This window comes from Setaria viridis, chromosome 5 (assembly GCF_005286985.2).
Source record: "Setaria viridis chromosome 5, Setaria_viridis_v4.0, whole genome shotgun sequence".
Classification (NCBI taxonomy): domain Eukaryota; kingdom Viridiplantae; phylum Streptophyta; class Magnoliopsida; order Poales; family Poaceae; genus Setaria; species Setaria viridis.
Window position 1 is genome coordinate 7,049,078 of NC_048267.2, and position 21,167 is coordinate 7,070,244.

Genomic DNA, 21,167 nt, shown 5'->3' on the forward strand with positions numbered 1-21,167 from the left:
CTCCCCTGCTTCTTTGCGTACGAGACCACGGTGCTTTGTGAACAAATCATCAAGAAGGAATCCCCCGCGGGGGCATATCGCTTTCCGTGAGTGATCATACATTCATACCACGCACGCTCTTCTTTTTGTTGCATCGTCGTCCAGGGCTGTGGTGCTACAAGAACAAAGCGGCCGTCGCTCGAAACTCTTGCAGGTTCGTAGGTCCTAGCCCATGCACTGTGGTTGGTTAGTACATAGTCCCTTCAATTGTTTTCAATTTTGATGTGCTATATGCTAGGCTTGTGCACGGTAAAATATGATAAGAGGTCATGCTAGGGTCACACTAAACTTTATGGCTCATCACGGTACATCAAATAAATTCATGTGCCCCCCCTCCAAAAAAAAAGAGAGAGAAAAACTCACCTGTTTGCTGTGAGTTGTGATCAAACTTTTACTTGCAATTTCTACCAAGACAACCCTGAAGCGAAACGCAATAAAAAAAAGATGAAAAGGGGAATGATAACATTAAGCTTGTACAAGAGAACATAAGTTCTATTTAATGAAGCCAAACTATTGCACCGTGAGGACAGCTTCGCGTGTCGTATACGATCTTTAGTACATCTCGCACGTCGTATCTTTGTCTTATGGTGTTTTTCTGTTACCACTGCCCCTTCCATCCCACCTTCATTGATGGTTTGTCACTGCCGTCGAGATGAGTATTCTTAAGTTAATCCATTAAGCTCGAGGTGCAGCTCTAAAACTTGAACCCTAAAACTTAAAATGTCGCTAATAGTATGAAGCAAGAGAGTTCAAGAAATATCTATGTATAACCTGTTTAAAAAGAAACGCAATACCACGAAGGTATTGCATGCAAACAGAACACAGCACTCCGTCCGTGCAGATGCAGTTGCTGAATGCAATTCACCACCCATCCACATCAACCCCAAGTCCCCAACAGAGCACACCGTCTCATCTAAAATCACATAAGCAAGAGAAAAACAAAAAGAAAAGAAAAATGAAGACACTGAAATACCCGTCGAGACCTCAACGCACACGCCCCCAATATTTATTCATCGCCAACACCCACTATTCCATCTATTTTTCCTTTCCCCCCACACTTCCATCACCGGCCTTCTCTTCTCGTCTCCTCGCCTCTCCCTTCTCCTCACCACGTCCCACGCGCTCCTCTCGTCGTCGCCGCCGCCCTCCGAGCCAGCCACCTAGGGCTTCTCCCGCCCCCCCTCCCCCCCGGGGGGCGTCGCAGCCACGTCGCCCACGGCCATGGTGATCTCGGCCGAGCCGCCCCCGCCGCCTCCCCCGGATCCCGTCGCCGACGCCGCGGCGGTCGAGGCGGCCGCGGCCGCGGCCACGTCCAACGCCCGCCAGGCCGTCGCCTTCTCCTCGTTCCCGTCGCTCAAGACGTGGGGCAGCCACCGCGTCCTGCGCTGCGCCCACGTCAACCGCGGCGGCGACGCCATCGCCACCGGCACGGCCACCGCTACCGCGAGGCGCTCCCCGGGGAAGCTCGACGTGGCCTGTGAGAAGGCCCCGCGCCACCCGAACGAGGCGGAAGCAGGGAGCAGCGACGCCGCCGACGTGGACCACGTGGCGGCGGCGGAGGCCCCGGAGCCTGCCGCCGCCGCCTCGCCACCGTGGAAGCTGCGCACCCGGCGGCGCCCCAAGCCGTCGGCGTCGGCGTCCGCGAGCGCGTCGCCGCCGCCCGAGCGGAGGCCGTCGCGGGCCCGCGCGGAGGCCCTCGACCGGGCGCGGTTCTCCGTGATGCTGACGAGCGAGGAGATCGAGGAGGACATCTACGCCGTCACCGGCGCCCGCCCGCGCCGCCGCCCTAGGCGGCGGCCCCGCCCCGTGCAGAAGCAGCTCGATGTGAGTCCCTCTGCTCTGCTCTCCCTCCGCCGTCTCCGCCCGTCCCTTTACCCCTTCCCAGGGACCCATTCGTAATTTCGTAAAACCTTCCGTCCCCAGATGCTATTTCCCGGCTCGTGGCTGTCGGAGATCACCGCCGAGACCTACCGGGTGCCGGACGACCGGTGAGGGGCGGACCGCGGAAATCGTCGCCGGCCCATCGAGCACCGTCGAGCCGCCGTCGACGAGGACGCAAGGAACCCGCAAGGCAAATTCGCCAATCCCAACCCCGGTGTTGTTAATTCTTTCTTTAGCCTTCGTCGTCCGTCTTCTGCTGGTGATGTTACCATGATGATCCAATCAGCTATCGGTAACTATTATTAATTGGTCGAAATAGAATGCTAGTAGCAGTAGCAGTAAGCAGCAAAGTGACTCGTATCAAGTTGTTATCTTTAGCAAAAGTACGTAAGGGATATTTGGTCGTCTGGTGCGTGCTGGGTATTGGCACCTTGATGGTACATTTCTCCAATGTTAATGCTGTCTTGCTCCTCGCATCGCTGTTTCGTGTCCATGAAGTTGCAACGTTGCACAAATTTGGAAAAAGAACTGACTCATGCTTACCATATATGTTCATTGTCGATTGTCAATAACTCCATATGTTCACTCGTAGTTTTTTTTTGTTCTGAAAAAAATGATCTTGGCATACAGCAGTGAAGATCGCAGCACAGTTATTCCACAGTTGTGGTTTTGCTAGGAAGGACTGATTAATACGAGAGTGGCTTATCTTTGGTCACATACCGGGTGAGCTTTTTCCGGCAACGGCTAGGGCGGTGTGGTATGGCTCACTGCACGGGCCACATGGTCAAGGCCCGGCCCCTTTGAGAGCACGAAGAGGAATTCACGGCTGTTCGGCTGACGCGCGGGCCCGACCAGCGCCGGAACCGAACAGTTTGGAGAAAACCCTGCCTGGTGGCGCTGCTCGGTGGGCAGGGCCTTTTCGTTGCCTGTTTCTAGCGGCCGGGGAGGGCCCGCGTGTCAGAGGGAGGCCAGAGAGTTAGTTGACTCATATCCGATCCCGGGTGGTCCCGGCCCGTGGACCGTCCAAGCTTGGTGATGAGGTTTGTACGCTTGCTCCGTCCGTGCGGTAGCCGGTCCATGGGTCCGGTCCACGCGCGCCCCATGCGCCGGTGGCGGTTACGCGCCGGCTGGCTGTTATGTGTAATGTGTTAAACGAGTTGTTATTAGTAGTAGGTTGTTGTCACGGTTTGAAACCAAAACTGTTGGCGATCTTGGTTATTGATGGTGAGAAGTGGAAACCCTTCCAGGCCTTAAATGGCCTTGATCCTCCGCCGCCGTCTGATCGGCGGTGCACGGCTCCGATCGTTCGGTGCACCTACTTGCTTGTGCCTGAGCGGCTGAGCCGCTCTGAACAACTTGCACGCAAATGTGGTTGGCCCTTTGGAACACCATGCCTGATGCCTAGACGTATATAGAGGAGGATCCATGTTACCCTGCAACTGCAACTCTGCAATGCAAGGCAACACCCCCCCACTCCTTGCTCCATCTGTGAGTCCTGTTCTAGCGTTCTTCGTTCCCAAGGCACACTGCTCTTGTGGTCTTGCGGTCTTGCCCAGAGACCCAACAGGGTACGAACGGGAGTCTACTGGGGTAGCCTGCCCGTCAGGTTGCTGCAAAGGCGACGGCGAATTTACTGCGGTGAATACTGCGTGGTCTTCGCTGTCAAAGTAGTAGTCGTACGATTTTCAGAGTGCACGGTTGACTTTTTGACACGCAAATACTGTATCTATCGTTGTTGTGCGTCCACAGAAAAGTCACTTCACGCGCAGATAATGGATTTAGTTCTCTCGAGTCTCGACCCTTTTGTAGACAAGGTCAAGGTTAGAGCGTGCACGGGGAAAGTTGGAATTTTTAACCCGAATTGTTTGGCTTGATCGGCTCAGGCTATGACCGAGACGACTGTGATTACTGATTAGGATTTCGGAGAAGACGGCACGTGCTAATTAGACAACGCCGTCCCGTCCCGTTGCGTTCTTCGCTGTACCACCGACGACGGTGCGTGGCGGCGGCGGACTGACAAGTTTACACGTTGATGGGAATATGGGATTAGAGAGTAATGAAGTGGGCACGGTCAACACGCTGGGTCGGGTCCAGGTCGGGTCGCAGTGCAGCCAGCCACGGTCGGTCGCTACGGGCCTACAGCTTGGCGCGTGCCCGCGCGTAGAGAATACCGGACCTGGCCCCGCACCGTTACGGGTTACCCGTTACCGTCCTCTCTCGTGCAGTCGTGGCGCGTGTAGGCTGTAGGGAGCAGTAGGAAACAGTTGTTGCTGTACTTTCCCTGCTCGGCCAGGCCGGCAGGCGGCAGGGGTATCGTTCACGCCTGTAGGCTGGGTCCACGAGTCACGTTCACATGCACCAACACATTTGTAGTTAAGAGCAACTCCAACGGTGTTTATCTGACTCTCCAAACTAAAATTTGGCAAGTTAGTAAAAAAATGGTGGTCCAATAGAGTTGATATCTGACTCTTCATCCTTATCCAACTTGCTAAATTTCCCCACACACTTACCAAACTTAGCAAGTTAATTTGTGTTGCCAAAGTGTGGATCCCACGCGCAATAATTATCGGAATGGAGAGTGCAAAATGGAGAGGCTATTGTAGTGCGAAATGGAGAGATTGTTGGAGTGGATGGAGAATGTATATTTTTAGAGGTTAGCTATTGGGATTTGGAAAGTGAAAAATAGATAGTCCGTTGGAACAAGCAGTTCAATATGGAGAGGAATCTTTGCAGTTCAATATGGAGAGGAATCTTTTCGACAACTTAGATAGAAAGTCAATGAAGAACTAAAAATAGGTGGTCTATTGGAGGTACTCTAACAGCGTACGTGATCGAACTTGCAGTGATTGATTTCTCAGCTCGTAAAATGGGCTACCAAATTGGCAAATTCTATCGGTCACTGACTGTTGCTTGCTTCCCCGAATTGTCGTAGGCATCGACTGATATGGTATGCAAACCTTGTGGGTGTCATGGTCCCAACTCGTAGCTGGTTTTGTTGTCATTTGTCAATGCCCGGATCAGTGTTGTAGCATACTAGTATCTGCCAAGAATCATTGTTCAAGTGGGTTATTCCCCATTCTCGCCGTGTTAAACCAGACAGTAGACCTTTTTTTCCCCCGAGAACTTATTCCCCATTCTTTTTTTTTTGGCGTGGGAAAAAGCACGAGGGAGGAGCTAGCCGAAGCTAACGTTTTAATCGAGCAAGCACCCAAGGTTCATGCATGTAGTAGCACCCATCACCAAATCATGCTGTCATTTCCATCCCTAACCCCCTTTATCATCAGTAGTTTCATTACGTCGGCGACAAGGAACTTTGCTCGAAATGACAAATACCAGCGTCACCCGGCGACACGTTAGGCGTTTCCAACTGAAAAATGAAAACTTTGAACGATTGCGCGTTGCATATCCACAGACCACACAGACCGTAGCAGATCTCGAGCCAAGCGGGTTAGCCCTTGTTTGGTTCCCAATTTGGGAGTAGCAAAATTGGCATTTTACCATAAATGCGCAACTACAGTATTTCGTTTGTATTTGTGAATTATTGTCCAAATATTGACTAATTAGGCTCAAAAGATTCGTCTCGCAAAGTACAACAAAACTGTGCAATTAGTTTTTGATTTCGTCTACATTTAGTATTCCATGCATGTACCGCAAGTTTGATGTGATTGAGAATCTTCTTTTTGTATAGTGTCAAAGTTGGAAATTTGGGGTAACTAAACATGACGTTAGTAAAATAGAGGCGCCAGGTGAGGTCGAGCTGGAGCGCTCTACAGCTAGCGTAGGGTTCAGCTGTCGGCAGCGGCAGGGCCCGTGCCGCTCCTCGGGCTCCACGCGCGGACCATGTCGTCTGCCACGTAAGATTCCTCGTAAGCACGAGTGGCTTTCCAGGCCCTGTGTCCAACGAGATCACAGTTCACAGAGCAAGCAATAGCATAGCATAGCTGATCGAGTTAGACGTGCAGGTTTCAGGCAGACTCCACGGGGAATTCGGGCCAACAAAAAAAAAAAGAAGTAATCGGGGCTTGGAATTTGGAAGATGACGCTACTAGCAACTCCGGATTCTCAACCGGATCGGTGGCGTGTAGAATCAAAGGCAAATGCTTCTTCTGGTGCAGACGAGCTCGCTTTCCCCTTTTCCGTTTCCTTCCCCTAGCTTTGCTTTCCTTGCGCAAGCGAGTGAGGCTTGTTGCGTCCCCAAGGGGGGTGGCCGTTCGGGTAACCCGAAAAGTTCGGGTCGGGTTTTCTAAATTTCGGGTTCTGAAAAAAGGAACCCGAGATATACTCCAGAGATTTAAAACCCGACAACTCGGGTTCGGGTTAACCCGTTCTACCCGACTAATGCCCGCACCCTGCAGTCCCTCTCCCTCTCCTGTCTCCTCCTCGCCGCCCCCTCTCCTCCCCGCTGTCGCGCTCTCTCTGCCTTTCCCCTGCTCTCCGCCACCGCCTGCCCTCCCCTTCTCCCTCTCCAGCTGCCTTCGCCGCCCGCCCGCTGTTCCGCCACCGCCGCTGCCCCGCCTGCTCGCGGGATCCAGATCCGGCGTGGGGGCGCGGCGGCGCCGCCACCCGTGCTCCGGGGGCCTCGGCGCGCGGCCTGCCGGGGCTGGTGTGGGCACACGACGGGAGCTCGACGAGAGATGGGGCAGCAGGCAGCAGCTTGGCCTCAGTGGCGCCGGCACAGGGGCGGCGACGAGCCGAAGAGGAGGATGGGGGTGGCGCGGCGCAGGGAGGATGGTGGATGGGGGCGGGGCGGCGCGACCGCGCGAGGAGCCGAGGGGAGGATGGGGGCGGCGAGTCGGCGACGCGTGGAGGACGGGAGATGCTGTCATGCTGATGTGTTGCGTGCGAGGAGGACATGCTAGGGTTAAATTTGTTTTTAGTTGGGCTGGGCTCAGTGGGCTGAATGTGCAATTGTTTGTTAGGCTGCTACTGCAGGTGAATTTTTTTTTGTTAGTTCGGGTAAACGGGCTGCTCGGGTTCCGGGCGCTGGAACCCGAACTACCCGAGTTTAATTCGGGTTTCCTGGTGTCCAACCCGAGATAAAAGTTCGGGCATCGGGTAATACGGGTTCGGGCTCGGGTTTTTTGCGGGTTCGGATTCGGATATCGGGTTTTGTGCCCTACCCAAGGCTGCGCCCTTTTTGTGGAGCCTTGACGCCTTTCAACAGTGCAAGTTGATGTGCGGCCATGTGTGGTGGAAAAACCCTCTTTATTATGCACTCTGGCAGAAAAATCAAGGTCACTTGTGCCATTTCCTTTGCAGGAGAAGTACTCACTCTAATTCTAAATTATATGTCGTTTTGATTTTTTCTAAATTTAGAACAGCCAGACGTTGCATGAGTTCCAGTAGTTGCTATCCGACACTTGTGCCAGGCGTTGTTCCGAATCAGTGTTTAAAGTCAGAAACTAACCACGAATTTATAAATGCTTGGACGATCGCAATTGGCACTGCTATTCGTCCGTACGTTTTTTTTCCATTCATGAGTACCTGTTCAGTGCAATGGACAGGGACGTTGCATCCTTCCTTTGGTTCTGCCTCTGCTGCTATGCAGCAGCTGTAGGCTTGGGAGACGAGTTTCAGATGTGTTTTTTCTCCGAGGCTGACAATACACTGGCAAAGTCGGTACCTAGTGCCGTACCTAGCAAGTAGCGTCTGCTCGTAAAGAATGCTTACAGGGGTGTGAAAACAAAGAATCCTACCAGGCGGTTGTCTGGATACACGACACGTTATCATGTACTTCATCCCGGATCCCAGTCACAGTGCATAGGATAGACCCTGTCGACAAATGACAAGGCGAGGACGACATCGAAAGGCTTTCCATTGGCGTCACAGAACCAGAGCCGTCCCTTTTTCAGGGAAGCCTTTTCGGTTACCATCCAACAGCAAAAGGAGTTTTGTGCTATTTGATGAGAAATAGTAGCACAACAGTACTAAGGAACATGAGATTTCTTTCATAGGTCATGTAGGAGAATTCTATCCCAGCTCAGCAGGGGAATGCACATCTGTGTGACAGATCAGTTCACAACCCGATCTCAAACAAAATTTAGCACGCATATCGGTTTGGAAATAACAAGGAATTCAACAGATTCAAGGCAACATGCAATTTACAGCTCAGGGTAAAGATAGATGGTGGACCAGCGATAACTAGTGTACATGGGAGCTAACATTCTACCGTTAGAATAGCAAAACGCATACATCAGGCAAGTAGTACAACAGTCTTGAAAAATGATTACAGCTGTTCTATAATCAACAATTCAAAGTGATTTCTACACAATATATATTAAACACATTATTTTGCTAATCCAGATCCAGGCCTACCAGCTGAGACAACCCTGAAACAAAGAACAAGAAAATTTAACTATAATGTCCATAGTTAGTATTCAAGATCATTTATGTCTACATCTAAGATCAAAGCAGACTATTAAAAAAAAAGACTCGCTGCATTAGTACAGCTTCAATTGTTTTGGTAGCTAAGTTTTTGTTCTGAATTCTGGGAACGTATTTATCCTAGTTCATGGAGTCGAAAACAAAACAAATGTTTATATTCATCAGTCAAGTTCATGAGTCAAGACAGTCATATGATACTGATGAACAAGCCCATCATCCGAGGTTCCAGCATATATGCTTCCCATGTAAAAGCCATGATAAAATACCCATTCATTTCTTTTTATTAGGTATGTTGTTAGAACACAAATTGTAACCAATGAATCATAAAACCAGTATATAGCTTTACCATTCTTCATAACATCCATATAAAATTTTCTTTGGAAAGCAAAATAGGAGTACTCAGTTAAACCATTCCACCAAGCATTGACCCTGCTACGACTTAGTGGTACTTGGCTAGTACAACAGGTAAACAATCCCTGTCAAAACCATCTACAAAAAGTGCATACTCCCAATTCTGAAGCTCAAAAATGCAGACACAATTTATCTTGGGCAGAGAATATTCACCTCAATCATAGGATGAAGACCTCACCACAGACGAGTAGTAGTGGGCCTCTAACTCCTTGAGGCTTGTGGCTGCCTCCTGCCCAATTCTCTCCAGCATTCTCTCTGTTCCCTCCACCTGCTGACCAAGCACCTCAATCCTCCTATCCACATTCTCATTCAACGAAGCAAGCCCGGAAAAGATGGCTGTTCTCTTAAGTTCTGACACCAATTTCAACAGAGAGTCTGCTGAATGTACCTGAACAGAAGACATAAGACAATATCAGAAATTTAAAGTTCAGAACTGAGACATGGCACTTATAGCCAATTTCGTTATATGATCATATCCAGAATTAATTCCTTTCTTTTAAAAAAACACATCAGGTAAATAGGCGACTTTGCATGTACAACATAAACAGCGGCGGAGCCATCCTATAGGCAGGGTGGGGCGGCTGCCCAGCTACAGGCATGTTTGCCCCAGACCCCCTCCCCCTCTTCCCCGTCGACCAACCCCTGCCCCTCAAGGCCCCCCTCTGTTCCTCTGCCCAACACCCTGTCCGGTGTCCGCCATGGTTGGAGCCGAGATCTAGACGAACTGACAAAGATGACTGGATGAGGTGAGCTGCATGCTAGATGTGCAGATGAGCCTGAATGGCCAGGTGCCCAGCCCAGCAGTAGTAGTCCAAAGTTGGAAAGCCCCAAAGGTGAAACATCTCTGGATGGGGATCAACTTAACATTGAAGCACTGTATGATTTTTTAGTTGTTTGCTAGTGATATGTATATCTTATAATATTCACCAATATTCGAGGCATATAATCACTTTATTATTACTGGCTAATTGATATTTATACAATTTAGAGATTCACCCATTTCTATTTTTTGTATTTTGCAAAGTATGGCCAGAGAACTATAAATTTATTCTTCAAATTTGAGGTAACATCGTAAAACTACACTTGTGTTGCTAATCCACTTTTTTGCTATAGTTTTTGCAAGTGCAATATGTGAATGCGGTGTGAATTGGTGCACATACATATCATGCGTTTTTTTACTTTTGGTTTAGTTTTTCGCTAGTAATCGCCCCACGTATAATTTTTTTTCATGGATCTGCCACTGGACATGAAATTGTGCAGAACATCACCATTCCTCTATAACATATGGAAGGGAAAATTATTCACCTAGCTACAATGATCACCTTGGCTCTTGTTAAGCAGGGCACCTTGTGTTCAACATAAATCGTACTTCTATGTTCTCATCCTAGTCAAATCGGATACTCTTTTTGTTCTCATGGAAGGTCTCACATAATCAAAGTTATTAAGTCATCCAAATAGTTGTGACTATCGGTCCCTGGATCTCGATCAGGCACTCGAGAAGATTAGCTCGATTAGAAACCTTGTCAGACTAAGTTGGGGACGACTAGCCTGGAAGAAGAGGAAAAGGTGACTTGGGCCTAGGCAGTCATGCTTGGTTTTTTGGCCATTAGGTTTCAGGTATATAATAAGTTGGTGTGTCACTGTGTCTGGAGTTCAGCCCATGACCCTCCAGCCGCTGCCTGCAGGAGCTCGAGGAGGAGAAGCTGCTGCCCAGGATAACTCAACACCGCTGGTTTCCTTTCTCAACATGCCACCAGCTCTGTCCGTGCCAACGCCGGATCCCTTCCTCAAGCTGCCACTATCGGCTTCCTCTCCCTGATGCTCGTGTTAAATCAGATGAGCCACTCCTGGTCCTCATTCAACTATATTGGGTACCAGAGCAGGCAGGACAACTATATTGCTGACTAGCCAAACAATCGAACCTAATCGATGACAAATCACATACTCTTACGACTAGGCTGGTAGGCTTGACTAGGTGATTTGTAAACATTGCACCTAATAGGCCACATCTTTGCACTTCGTATAACCATGTGGGATCCAAATATCCAATCCAATTTACACATATATCTAATCTTGCAGCTTAAGTACATGTGTTATGGGCATATGATCCCAGACATTATGATCCTTGGATTATTACGGGACAGCCAAGAGGACAGCCAGGTGGTGTCAGCTACTAGGGGAGGGCTAGACTGTTGGGAAGACTTATTAATTTTTCTTAACTGGTTGATTAATTGCCTGCTTACAGGGGGTAGCAGTGCCTTATACAGAGCATTAGGGCTGACCTAACAAGAGATGCTAACAACCTGTAGGCTGTAGCTAATAGCCTTCATCTTATCTAGCTAACAATCTCTTGTATGTAAGGGGCTGGCTAATCCCTGGCCCCTGATTCGCACCCATAACAATATGCCTGCTGATTCCATAGCCTCTTCATCTCAAGTTAAAGGGTTAAGACTATGGCTCTTGATGGTTTCGTTATTGGATATGCCATAAAGTGGTTACGGCATATCTACTGCAGCAATGGCTAAATCAAACTCCTTATTTAGTAACCTAATTGAAAGGAAGCCAAGTTGAGAATGTCAAAACTCAACCTGGAAGAACACTTATGTCTTGATTTTTGCAGTATATGTTTCAAACAATGTACATAATTCTATCTACTCATAACACAACAGTATAATCACTCCAAATTTTGCTCATGTATTTAGAAAATAACTAGGGTATGCTTGATTCAAACACAAGTTTTAGAATCAAATTCACTAACAGTTGGTGGGCAGCGAGCAGGTCCATACCATGCGGGCTGCGCGCATCTCCATCTGGAAGGCCTCCTGCGAGTTGCGCACGGGCGGGTCGTTGACCTGAGCATGACATCACAAGCTAGGGTTAGTCAGAGTGCATCGGGGCTGCCGGATGTAAAGGGGAAAGTAGGGCGCGGGGACGTACGCGGGCGATGTTGATGAGGGAGGAGAAGTTGTCTACGAGGCTGGAGACGTCGGCATCGGCCTTCTGCAGTAGCGACTTCTGCTTCTGCACCGCCGCGGCGGCCGCCGCGGCCGTCGGGCCGGGGGCCGAACCGGCGCCGCCGCCTACTTTGCTCATCGCGCGGGTGGCCGGCTGCAGCTTCGGCTTGTGGGCTGCAAGTGAGAGCGCCGAATTGCTGCATAAAAGGGGCCACCAGTGGTGGTTGACGGCCCCAAGCCCAACACGCAGGGCTGACTGAGCGGTTTACATGGCCTAAATGGTGGCTGGGCCTTAGGAAATGGATGGGCTTTCCAAATAGACACCGAAGCGTCACGTCGCATCGAGCCCAACAGTCCGTCTATCCCAGTCAAAAAAAAGTCAAAGCCCACAACCACAACCAGAGATAGCCCAACAAATAGAAGAGGCACGCCCCGGAGGGCGATTTGTAAGCGTGCGGAGGCAGGGCCGCCGCTGCCACCGCCGCCACCGCTATCGGCTCGCCCTCACCGGCGATAAGTGAAATCGCGAGCCTCGACGCCGGACCCAGAGCAATGCGTGGAGGCGGAAGGCAATCAGCAGGCAGTCTACATGCCTAAAGTAAGCCCTAAGCCCCTAACCTAGCCTTTTTCGCCCATTTTCTATTCTATTTTCTTGACTAATGCAAGGATTGGATATGTTGACTGTATATCGTGTGTGACTAAGTTAAGAATTATGCATCGACCTATAGACCTTGACCTTTCTAGGAAATCACGGCAAAACAAGGAAAACACAGACACTTTAAAAGTAGCTGAAATAGAACTTTTGATTGAACTTAATGAGCTTGAATCTGGAAGGGGAGCTAATCAAATTAGAGGACTTTAAAGTGATCTGGTGACACTAGATGGAGCTCCCATTATGATTCTGTTTGCAGCCTTATACAATTGTACAAAGCTACATTCCGGTTCAATTATTGATTATTATCTCTGTGCAAAGAACGGTGAAGTACGACTAAAATGAAAAAAGTTAGTTTTTCGTTAACCCTATTGTAAAGTGAAGTTAGCTTTTGTGAATGGTAAAATTGTGCTATGATTCCTAGCTGCTTGTGTAAACCATGGAAATTTGATATCAAATACACTTGGACGCTATATATTCTCTAACAGGCGCATGTGAGACGTGCTACATTCAGCTTCCACAAACCTCCCAGTGAACAAGAAAAATTTAAACACATGCTCCTACAAAACGCTCAAGAATTCTCGTTGCCGTTACAGGAGAAGGGGGGCGCTCCATTTCACCCGCTGTTAATTGTTCCTGTCGTCATTGGTATTGCCAAAATGCCAAATTTGCCATCGTCATGCCATGAGGATAAGGATCTGTCTGGGATTGCAATATTCAATGGGCCTGGCACAAAATCAATCAGCTACGCGGATTTGAAGCCCAAGCCATTCTGTGCATCATTATTCACGGCCCAACGGCAACAACGGGAAGTCCTAGTGGTACATTTCTTTCCTTTTCTTTTACATTTTCTGTATAGACCACATTAGGGGTTTGCTTTGATCTACTAGAACTGTAAGAAAAAGTAAATCACAAGGAGGACATGCAGGAAAGAAAATCACTCTTTCCCCTCGTTTTCATCTGTTCTGCTCAATCTGTTTCTTCTTACCACCCATCCTTGCTTTTCCATTGCGGTGGTTAGTTGTTCGTGTTGTTGCCGGAAATCTCTCTCAGCGTTTGATTCCACTTTCTCACGTCATCGCTCTTCCTCTCCCTTGCAAGTAACTCAACCTGCATGAACGGACAGCTAGCCCCGACAATCGCTTTAGATGCCTCTGCCTTTCTAGCTACATTTCATCACTAACAAACCTACGCGACTAGTGCTCATTCAATTAGCAGCATAGCATGGCAATTTAGCATAGCCAAGTACTACCAGTCTAGCACGCATGCATGGTGTCGTGCTCTGGCTCACACTACAGTAAAAACTATTACTAGCTCAATTATGAGATACCGACGATGCTTAAGGAGCTAAGCTAGTGTTTGGACCCCTCTAATCAGGCTTCTGACCTACAGCACTTAGCATGTGCTACACTTGAAAGGATTTTGGCCTGACTCTATCAGATATAGAACACTGCGCCTATTTAGTATCTAGAATTTTTTAGAAGCTTTGGGGATTGGGCTCTACTCTTGGATTAGACTGGAATGCACTCCAGCAGTTCTAAAATTCTGAATGTGCTGATTAGGTGGAGGCCACTGTGAAAGTGCATCTGTAACCGAATGCAAGGAGAGAAAAAAAGAATTGACACTCCACATGCATCAGCATCGCCAGCATTATCCTAGGTGTGAACTGTGAAGTATGCATATATGCTGGAACAGAAAAAGAGAAAGTGCTCACTCACTCTGATCTCCCATCCAATCAGAGCTCATCAAAGGATGGATGAAGCCATGTGTCAAAGAAGAGCAGCAGCAGCATCCGTGGGCTGTAGCAAAGAGTACCAGAAAACTGGGGCTAGCCAAGTGAAAGGCAAAGTACAGATACCAATAAAGTGGGCAAGCTTTCATCAGACCAAATCATCAGCAGTCCACCAGAGTGCGCTTTTTATCCCCCCTCTCTCTCCAAACCCCAATGCCAATGTGTCAGCTTGAGCATGGCATCTTCCTTGTAATCATAGCACTCACTCCTAGGGCTACTACAACCTTGGCTCTACCTGTTGATCTGTGACTGGTTGGTTGGTGCCACAGGGGTGAGACCCACCCCAGGAAACTCAGGAGCAGCACTTCAACATGATGCCCTAGCCTTGTCAATGATTCCAAAGGAGACATTGACTCCATTGCTTCACTTCTAGACTAGGGCCCCCTAAAAGAAGGGGATAGATGAACTCCTGAACAACAAGCAAAGTTGTTTGGTTCTCTAATCAAAATCTGTGCTAGTGCATTCAGCAATGTTCTTTTGGGGAAAAAGACCGTAAAGTTCATTTGGGTCTTGAGACATAAGCAATGGATTTTCCATGTATCGTGTACTGGTTGCAACTGCTTCGGGCTGAAAAAAGTAACGCTTTGATTGTACTATAGATATTGTTTGATTTACATGCAACTTAGAATTTTCTTTTGAACGTTTTAGCTCAACTGCTCAATGATTGCCAAAATAGCCGGTAACTCGCTCGAGTGCCACAAGGTTAGTAATCTGTTGATTTTCTGGTGTTATTACTTTGTCTAATTTTACAGCAAGCTATTGCTTCGATAGTAAAATAATATGGTATACATAGGTGAAACTGTCTCTCTCCATGACAGTTTTTTTTATTAATATCATTTTCAAAGGAAAAAAGTTCTTGAATATTCTACTTTTCTTGTGGCCAACATAATAGAATAATACTGCTTATTAAATAAAAGGGTTATAACTAATAGTGGAGTTCCAAGTTGAACATTCTTGGGTGGACAATCAATGCAAACAGGGCATCCATGTTCCAAAGCACTGGTTTGATTTGTATTATCGTGTCCTGGTTCCACTAGAGGATGCATGCCAACTCGCATGCCTGCCCAAAATTGGTATATGCTTAAGGACCACAGATATATACTTATAGTAGTATATTGGAGTTCTCCAAAAACACACAAGCTGACATCTCTTTCGGCGCATAATCAAGTTGAGGAACCTTACAAACAAACAAAGGGGCAGCCTGTGGCCCACAATCTAATCACGTTCCATTTGGGATAAGGTTTCTTGACATAAAACTACATCAAGGACTCAAGTGAGATCATAGCAAAAGTGTTTTCAAATCTCCCCTTTTAAGATCTTGTTTGTAGTTGGGACATCTTGGTGATGGTGACTCACATGGGCCTCAGGCCAAAGGTTTTAGCTAGCATGAGTTCTTTAGCCTTTACTCATAGGGGGTAAGCTAGAAAAAAATTTCTAGATGCCTTGTTGCAAGGGTATCAACTGAGCTATAATTTGTTGGAAAATATGATGGTTCATCAGTTCATTACTTCTAGTGGTTGGGTGTCCTACTTAACAAGTGTGGTCTAAGAAAACCTTTGTGGACAAATGTTGTTCGGTGGTCATTAAGTTTGTTATGTCACCTTCTTTCAAAAGCGAGCACTTTTCAAAATTGGTATATGTTTCATATGTAGCGATCAATTATCAGCAATTGGAAACGCTTTACATTGCTTATATTTGGATATTTCGAATGATGGTACTGATACTTATAGACAAGAAGGCACTGCATACCTTAACTTTCGTACCATCCAACAAAACTAGACAACAAAGCACAGTCCAAAAAGGATCGTACTCTTTGAGTGTCCTGGTTCACAAAGGAATGTTTAGTACCAAATTGGAGTTAATATATGACAGCTGATAAAAGCATGATACAAGTGACTAATTCAATATGGTTCAATTCATCTGTCCATGTTAGACCAGTACGATATGGTTCATCTGTCCATGTTAGAAAGTACAGCAGAGCCTCTTTTAATCACATGCATCACTAGTTCAATCAACTGGAGAGAGTGCTAAACATTGAAGTAAAGGAATATTAGAGTGTGCATATATATTCTGACATAATTAATGGACATATAAGTATTGAATTAATTATACTACTTTCTTAAAGGAGTTACAGTGGGCGAATTATTACCGAAGCTCAAATATTCGGTGCACCATTCAACCCGCATACCAAAATGGAGACATGGAAAGCTAATAGCTAGCAGACAAGTCCAAGTTGACACCACGATCATAGAGAAACCTACCGACACGAAATTGTTTATCAGCATTTCTAGCTTCATCACCTTTCATATCACATCATCAGCACTAGAATTTGGCAAATCAAACCATATATGAAGGTGTGTCAACCCGGCCCACACATTCTAGAAGGTGATTAGTTGCTGATAGAATAAAAAGGTTAATGAAGTGTTTGGCCATCCTTTTCAGCTATCTCTTGCTTCCCGTTAGCTAGAAATTTCTCCCCAATCTTGTGCCAATCAATAAACTATATTCTAGTCTCCAGCCCTTATCTCTATTTCTAGTCACCAAACAAAGGCAACTGAAATTGGCCGGCTCTAATCAAGTTAACCTCCTTGGTCTAAGCTTCCCATGCGACCAGTACTCTACACTAGACAGGTCTCGCCATGCGTCACCTACTTGTCCTTTTATTAAAAGACTTATACCTACGTGTACTTAAGCCACCAATTAACTAATCCTACAAGCAACACACGATCCCAAGATGATGCAAGCCTAGATTTTAAGAATCGTCTCATGTGCAAAGGCCAACTAGTACTAATCTTCGAGAAAAGATGATGAAATCCCAATTATACAAGCTGTTGATATATAGTATATAGGTTGATTTGAATCATATATGTGGTACTTAATGATGAACTGAAGAATTAACCAAAAGATATGGAGGTCGAAAGGTCAGACGACGTGCATCTGTAGTTTTGTCAGCTATAGGCTTGTCGACTAGATCGACTGAGCTGGTGCTGCGTGGTGTTCATGCGTCCACATGACATTGACGATTAGGTTAAGTATTTGTGTTCCAATAAACTAAGCTAGCTAGTTGCTTGTCTGGAGACATCCTATCAAAGCCTTTCTACATGCCTCCCCGTACAATCATGGATTATTTTATGCCCGATGCTTTGGCAAGTGAGGTGACTCCATAATGACATATGTAGGGCATAATATAATTTTATTATACTAGCTTTGAATAGGATTAACCCCTGTTCGTAGGTAACCTAGCCTAATCCACTTGGATCTGAATGCGATGCGAGTTTGATAAGCTACAGCTCGTCGACGCGACATATTAATTTGGTATCAGTCGTTAGTGAGATGAGTTGCTACTATAGATACACTAACTCAGTTTGTGGGTTTGCTTTGTAAGGTCCGCAACAATCACTTGCCGTTGATCGGCAAATATAAATGTATATATATGCTTTGAAAATTTTCAATAAGGGGTGAAGCTGGCTTATGGTGTGCGCACGTAACCACCGATGATTAATCTATGCGTGGAACACAATGTACCACCGACAGTTGTGTCTTATAATACGGTCTCCAGGGGCGGGGAACGGGGGTGGAAAGCGGGGACCAACGAGACCGCGCATGATAGCCAGTGGGTGAATAGAAAACTCACCAAAAGCAGGTAACCCCCGCTTAATATATGCGATACGAATCTTAGGATGATCTATCATCATCCACCTCCTGAGGGGGGGTCACCACTGTGCACATGTTGACTAGCTGATCCTTGTTAATTTAGGTACACTCCACGGATTAACAAAAATATCATTTTGTTGAGCCCCCTCTGCTCGTCACATGTAGCACTAAACAAAACCCTAGCGTAAAGCGCAGGCGGATCCTATTGGCCGCCGCGGCCATGCACGCCTGCCTTTCGTACGTGGCTGCTACCGCCGAGGCGGCCCATGGGAGCGCGCGGAGTGCAGGCCACGTGTTGAGACGCCGTTGGCTGGCAAGGTCCAACCGCGGCGCGAAACGTGGACGCCGGTTCTTGGACGTATGCGGAGCCTGTGGCCCGGCTGGACCCGGTCCAGGGGCGCCGCGGGCCCCGCCAGGATCTCGGTGCAGGGATTCGCCGGACATTACCATAAAAAGAAAATTCTGTCACCGCTGTTCACGGCAACCGGTTTTACTTATCCCGCCCGTCAATGGTTGTCGACCGGAATTAAGCCACGTAATGACCTGTCGCGCTTAAACAAATTCATCGTTTTCAAAGTTGGCACGACTGCATGGAAAGATTTTTACTCTCCAGACTCCAATAGTGTAGCAGTAGTACTAGCAGCTACAGTGACGCAGCTCCTGTGTCCTGTGCCTCGCGTTTGCTGACACGTAGTAAGTGTAAACAGTGTAAGGGACCCTGCACGCCGAGCATGCCTGCCACTTCGATCCCTGCAAAGGCAAGTACACGGCGCACAGTGCCCTCATGCTTTTCTGGTCCCGATCGAGAGGGGGTTCCATTCCAATTCCAACGCGTTGTTACCGTGCTGGGTGTGGCTGGTGCCGGGTCCAATCACGTGGGCGCACGCACGAGAGTGACCGCGCGGTAACAAGTAAATAACCTCTGCATGTGTTGCACGTACTGCAGCGTGCTGACTCGAGGATTAGCTAGCTGGGTAACGTAACTATCAGTGGAAAAGCGGCTTTGCAGTAGTTAATTGCGAAAGAAGGAATGGTTGGGAGGGGCGTGATCTCCTTTTCGGCACCATGCGTTGATGCATGTTGAAAATTCGGAGGGTTTAGTAATATTTTTAACCCTTTACTTAACTAGTTGAAGCAGGAAGCAGATGAAAGGGGCCAAAGTCCATATACGGTGGCATCACAAGAGAAAAGGGCAAGAGGAAAATGACTCATGCAGCACTAGGCCACACACAGATGGAGAGGTTTTTATGCATGTTCAACTAGAAAATTAACTTTCATTTCCCATCACAATCTTGTTGGATCAGATCAGCAAACCAAATCAAACACGGCCTCTTACCACTGAATTATACTAATTTAGTAGCTGGACTAATAATACCGCAACCGATGGAAAAATTGGTGGCACTTGTGCCGAAGAAATGGCAGATCAGATTTGATGGATCAACCAAAAATTTACAGGGGCCTGCCCGGCATGGCCATCGTTCATCAGATCATCATCATGCATATCAAGAACCGGAGCCTTACAGGTGGCTTACATGCATGCAGCTAGCTCGATCGATCAATCTCCAAATCGCAGCAACTAAACATAATTACTAGTGCTAATTATCTAGCCAGGGACGATCATCTCAGTACAAATTTTAGTAGTAGTAGTAGTAGTACTAGTAGGTGATTAATTCTTTTTTACCAAGGCAGCTCGCGCGCGTGCGGTGATCTCGACGACGACGTAGGCGAGAGGAGGCAGCCAAGTCACAAGCCGGCGGGCGCGAGGCTGAGCTGGAGGTCCAGCCCCAGGGCGTCCTCCGGCCCGGCGACGACGGGCTCCGCCACCACCATCCCGGGGCCCGCCATGCCGGGGTATCTCGCCAGGGCAGCCACCGGGCTCGCGTGGTGGACCCTCCGCCCGCTGTGGTCGTCGGCCACGTAGGGCGCCGAGGCGGCGGCGGCGGCGGAGGGCGCCGGGGTGTAGGAGAACACGGCCGGCGAGGCGGTCACGGCCGCGGCCGGGGCACCGCGGGACGGGAACACGCAGCCGTGGGAGACGTGGAACTGCTGGCCCTGCGGCCCGCCGGCTACGGCGGCGGCGCGCGGGGAGAAGTAGACCCAGCTCGTGGGCGCCGCGTCGCCGCCGCCCCCGCCGAGGAGGTGCGGCGGCGGCGCGAAGGCGGACACCATCGGGTTGGCGCGCGGGTAGAGCGCGGCGGCCCCGCCCGCGACGCGCCCCGCGGCGGCCGCGGCCGCCTGCAGCTGCGCGCGCTTGAGCTGCTGCCGCTCCTTCTTGTGCGCGTTCTGGTGGCCGCCCAGCGCCTGCGAGTTGGCGAACTCGCGGCAGCAGTACTGGCACTCGTACCTCCGCCCGTCGCCGCCGGCCGCCGTGGCCGTGGTCGTGGTGGTGGTTGACGACGAGGAGGAGTCCGACCCTCCTCCTCCGCCGCCGCCACCGTTGCCGCACGCCGGCGCCTCCTCCTGCTCGGCCTCGGCCTCCGTCTCCGGCGCCCCCAGCTCGTGCTCCTCCTCGGAGACGTGGAAGCCGAAGAGCTTTAGCCTGGGGCTAGTCATGTTCATAACTGCTTACTACTCCCTGCTGCTGCAGGAGAGGGAAAGATGGTGAGAGGAGGTAAGTGGAAGTGGCTGTCAAAGCTGGAGGTGCATGGGTTGGAGGGAGCTGTGTCAGGTGAGAAGGGGCAGTATATATAAGACCTGGAGCCCGGAGAAGCCGAGTGGATATATCAAGTTCAATGAGCCCCCATTTGAATACATGCATGAACAGGGGCTCCAAATATTCTATCCCTTGTTGTGGCTATGTTTCCTAGCTTTCTTGCTCTCGCTTTCTTTAATTTTCTCCCCCCTGCACTTTAGAGAGAGAAGGACGATCGATCGTTGCAACTGCAAAGATGACTAGATGAGAGAGAAAGAGGGAGTAGCTGTGAGCAGGAGAAGCAATTCATGCATGGGTCACAAAAGACAGCGTCGAGGTCTAGATTGCGCTTGTCCCGGCTCCATGTTGCACAGTATTCTAACCACCAGGCCTCCTCGTTGGTTTCTGACGATCGACACGCGCATCACCGGGTTTGCATTAAAGAAACTAAGCACTCCTAGCTAATTAATCAGCTAGCTAGCTGAATTAACTAAGTGGCCAACTAATACTACGTACTAGGGGTGGCGGATTTGTTTACTCGGCCTGATTGCCGCAGGATATGATGCCCGACGGCCTTGTTTATTCGTACGTAACGCGATTTGTTTTATCCTGACAGCGCCAAGGTGTTGTGTAGAGATGAGGCAAGGCATTACAATAATGCAGGGCTTCTTTGTTGTTACATACATAGATGTATATATACAACTATATGTGTAGTGTCTGTGTATTGTATTATTGCCTGATCGATCGATCGGCATGTCACGTAGTATG

General features: G+C 48.6%; 3 protein-coding genes across 3 annotated transcripts; 1 reads left to right on the forward strand and 2 right to left on the reverse strand.

Annotated features, from left to right (window-relative positions):
- The first annotated feature begins 949 nt into the window (after positions 1 to 949).
- On the forward strand, positions 950 to 2,467 carry LOC117855227 (uncharacterized). The gene is made up of 2 exons (XM_034737534.2): positions 950 to 1,863; positions 1,963 to 2,467. The coding sequence occupies exons 1-2, from the start codon at positions 1,261 to 1,263 to the stop codon at positions 2,029 to 2,031; spliced, it is 672 nt and encodes a 223-aa protein (XP_034593425.1). The 5' UTR covers positions 950 to 1,260; the 3' UTR covers positions 2,032 to 2,467.
- Positions 2,468 to 7,924: 5,457 nt separating this feature from the next.
- Positions 7,925 to 11,848, reverse strand: LOC117854869 (mediator of RNA polymerase II transcription subunit 22a). The gene is made up of 4 exons (XM_034737127.2): positions 11,653 to 11,848; positions 11,502 to 11,567; positions 8,869 to 9,103; positions 7,925 to 8,249 (listed from the first exon to the last, which is right to left on the reverse strand). Exons 1-3 carry the CDS (start codon positions 11,806 to 11,808, stop codon positions 8,870 to 8,872), a joined length of 456 nt encoding a protein of 151 aa, XP_034593018.1. The 5' UTR covers positions 11,809 to 11,848; the 3' UTR covers positions 7,925 to 8,249; position 8,869.
- Positions 11,849 to 19,159: 7,311 nt separating this feature from the next.
- Positions 19,160 to 20,744, reverse strand: LOC117855556 (zinc finger protein GIS3). The gene has a single exon (XM_034737937.2). It carries the CDS (start codon positions 20,324 to 20,326, stop codon positions 19,511 to 19,513), a length of 816 nt encoding a protein of 271 aa, XP_034593828.1. The 5' UTR covers positions 20,327 to 20,744; the 3' UTR covers positions 19,160 to 19,510.
- Between the last annotated feature and the right edge of the window lie 423 nt (positions 20,745 to 21,167).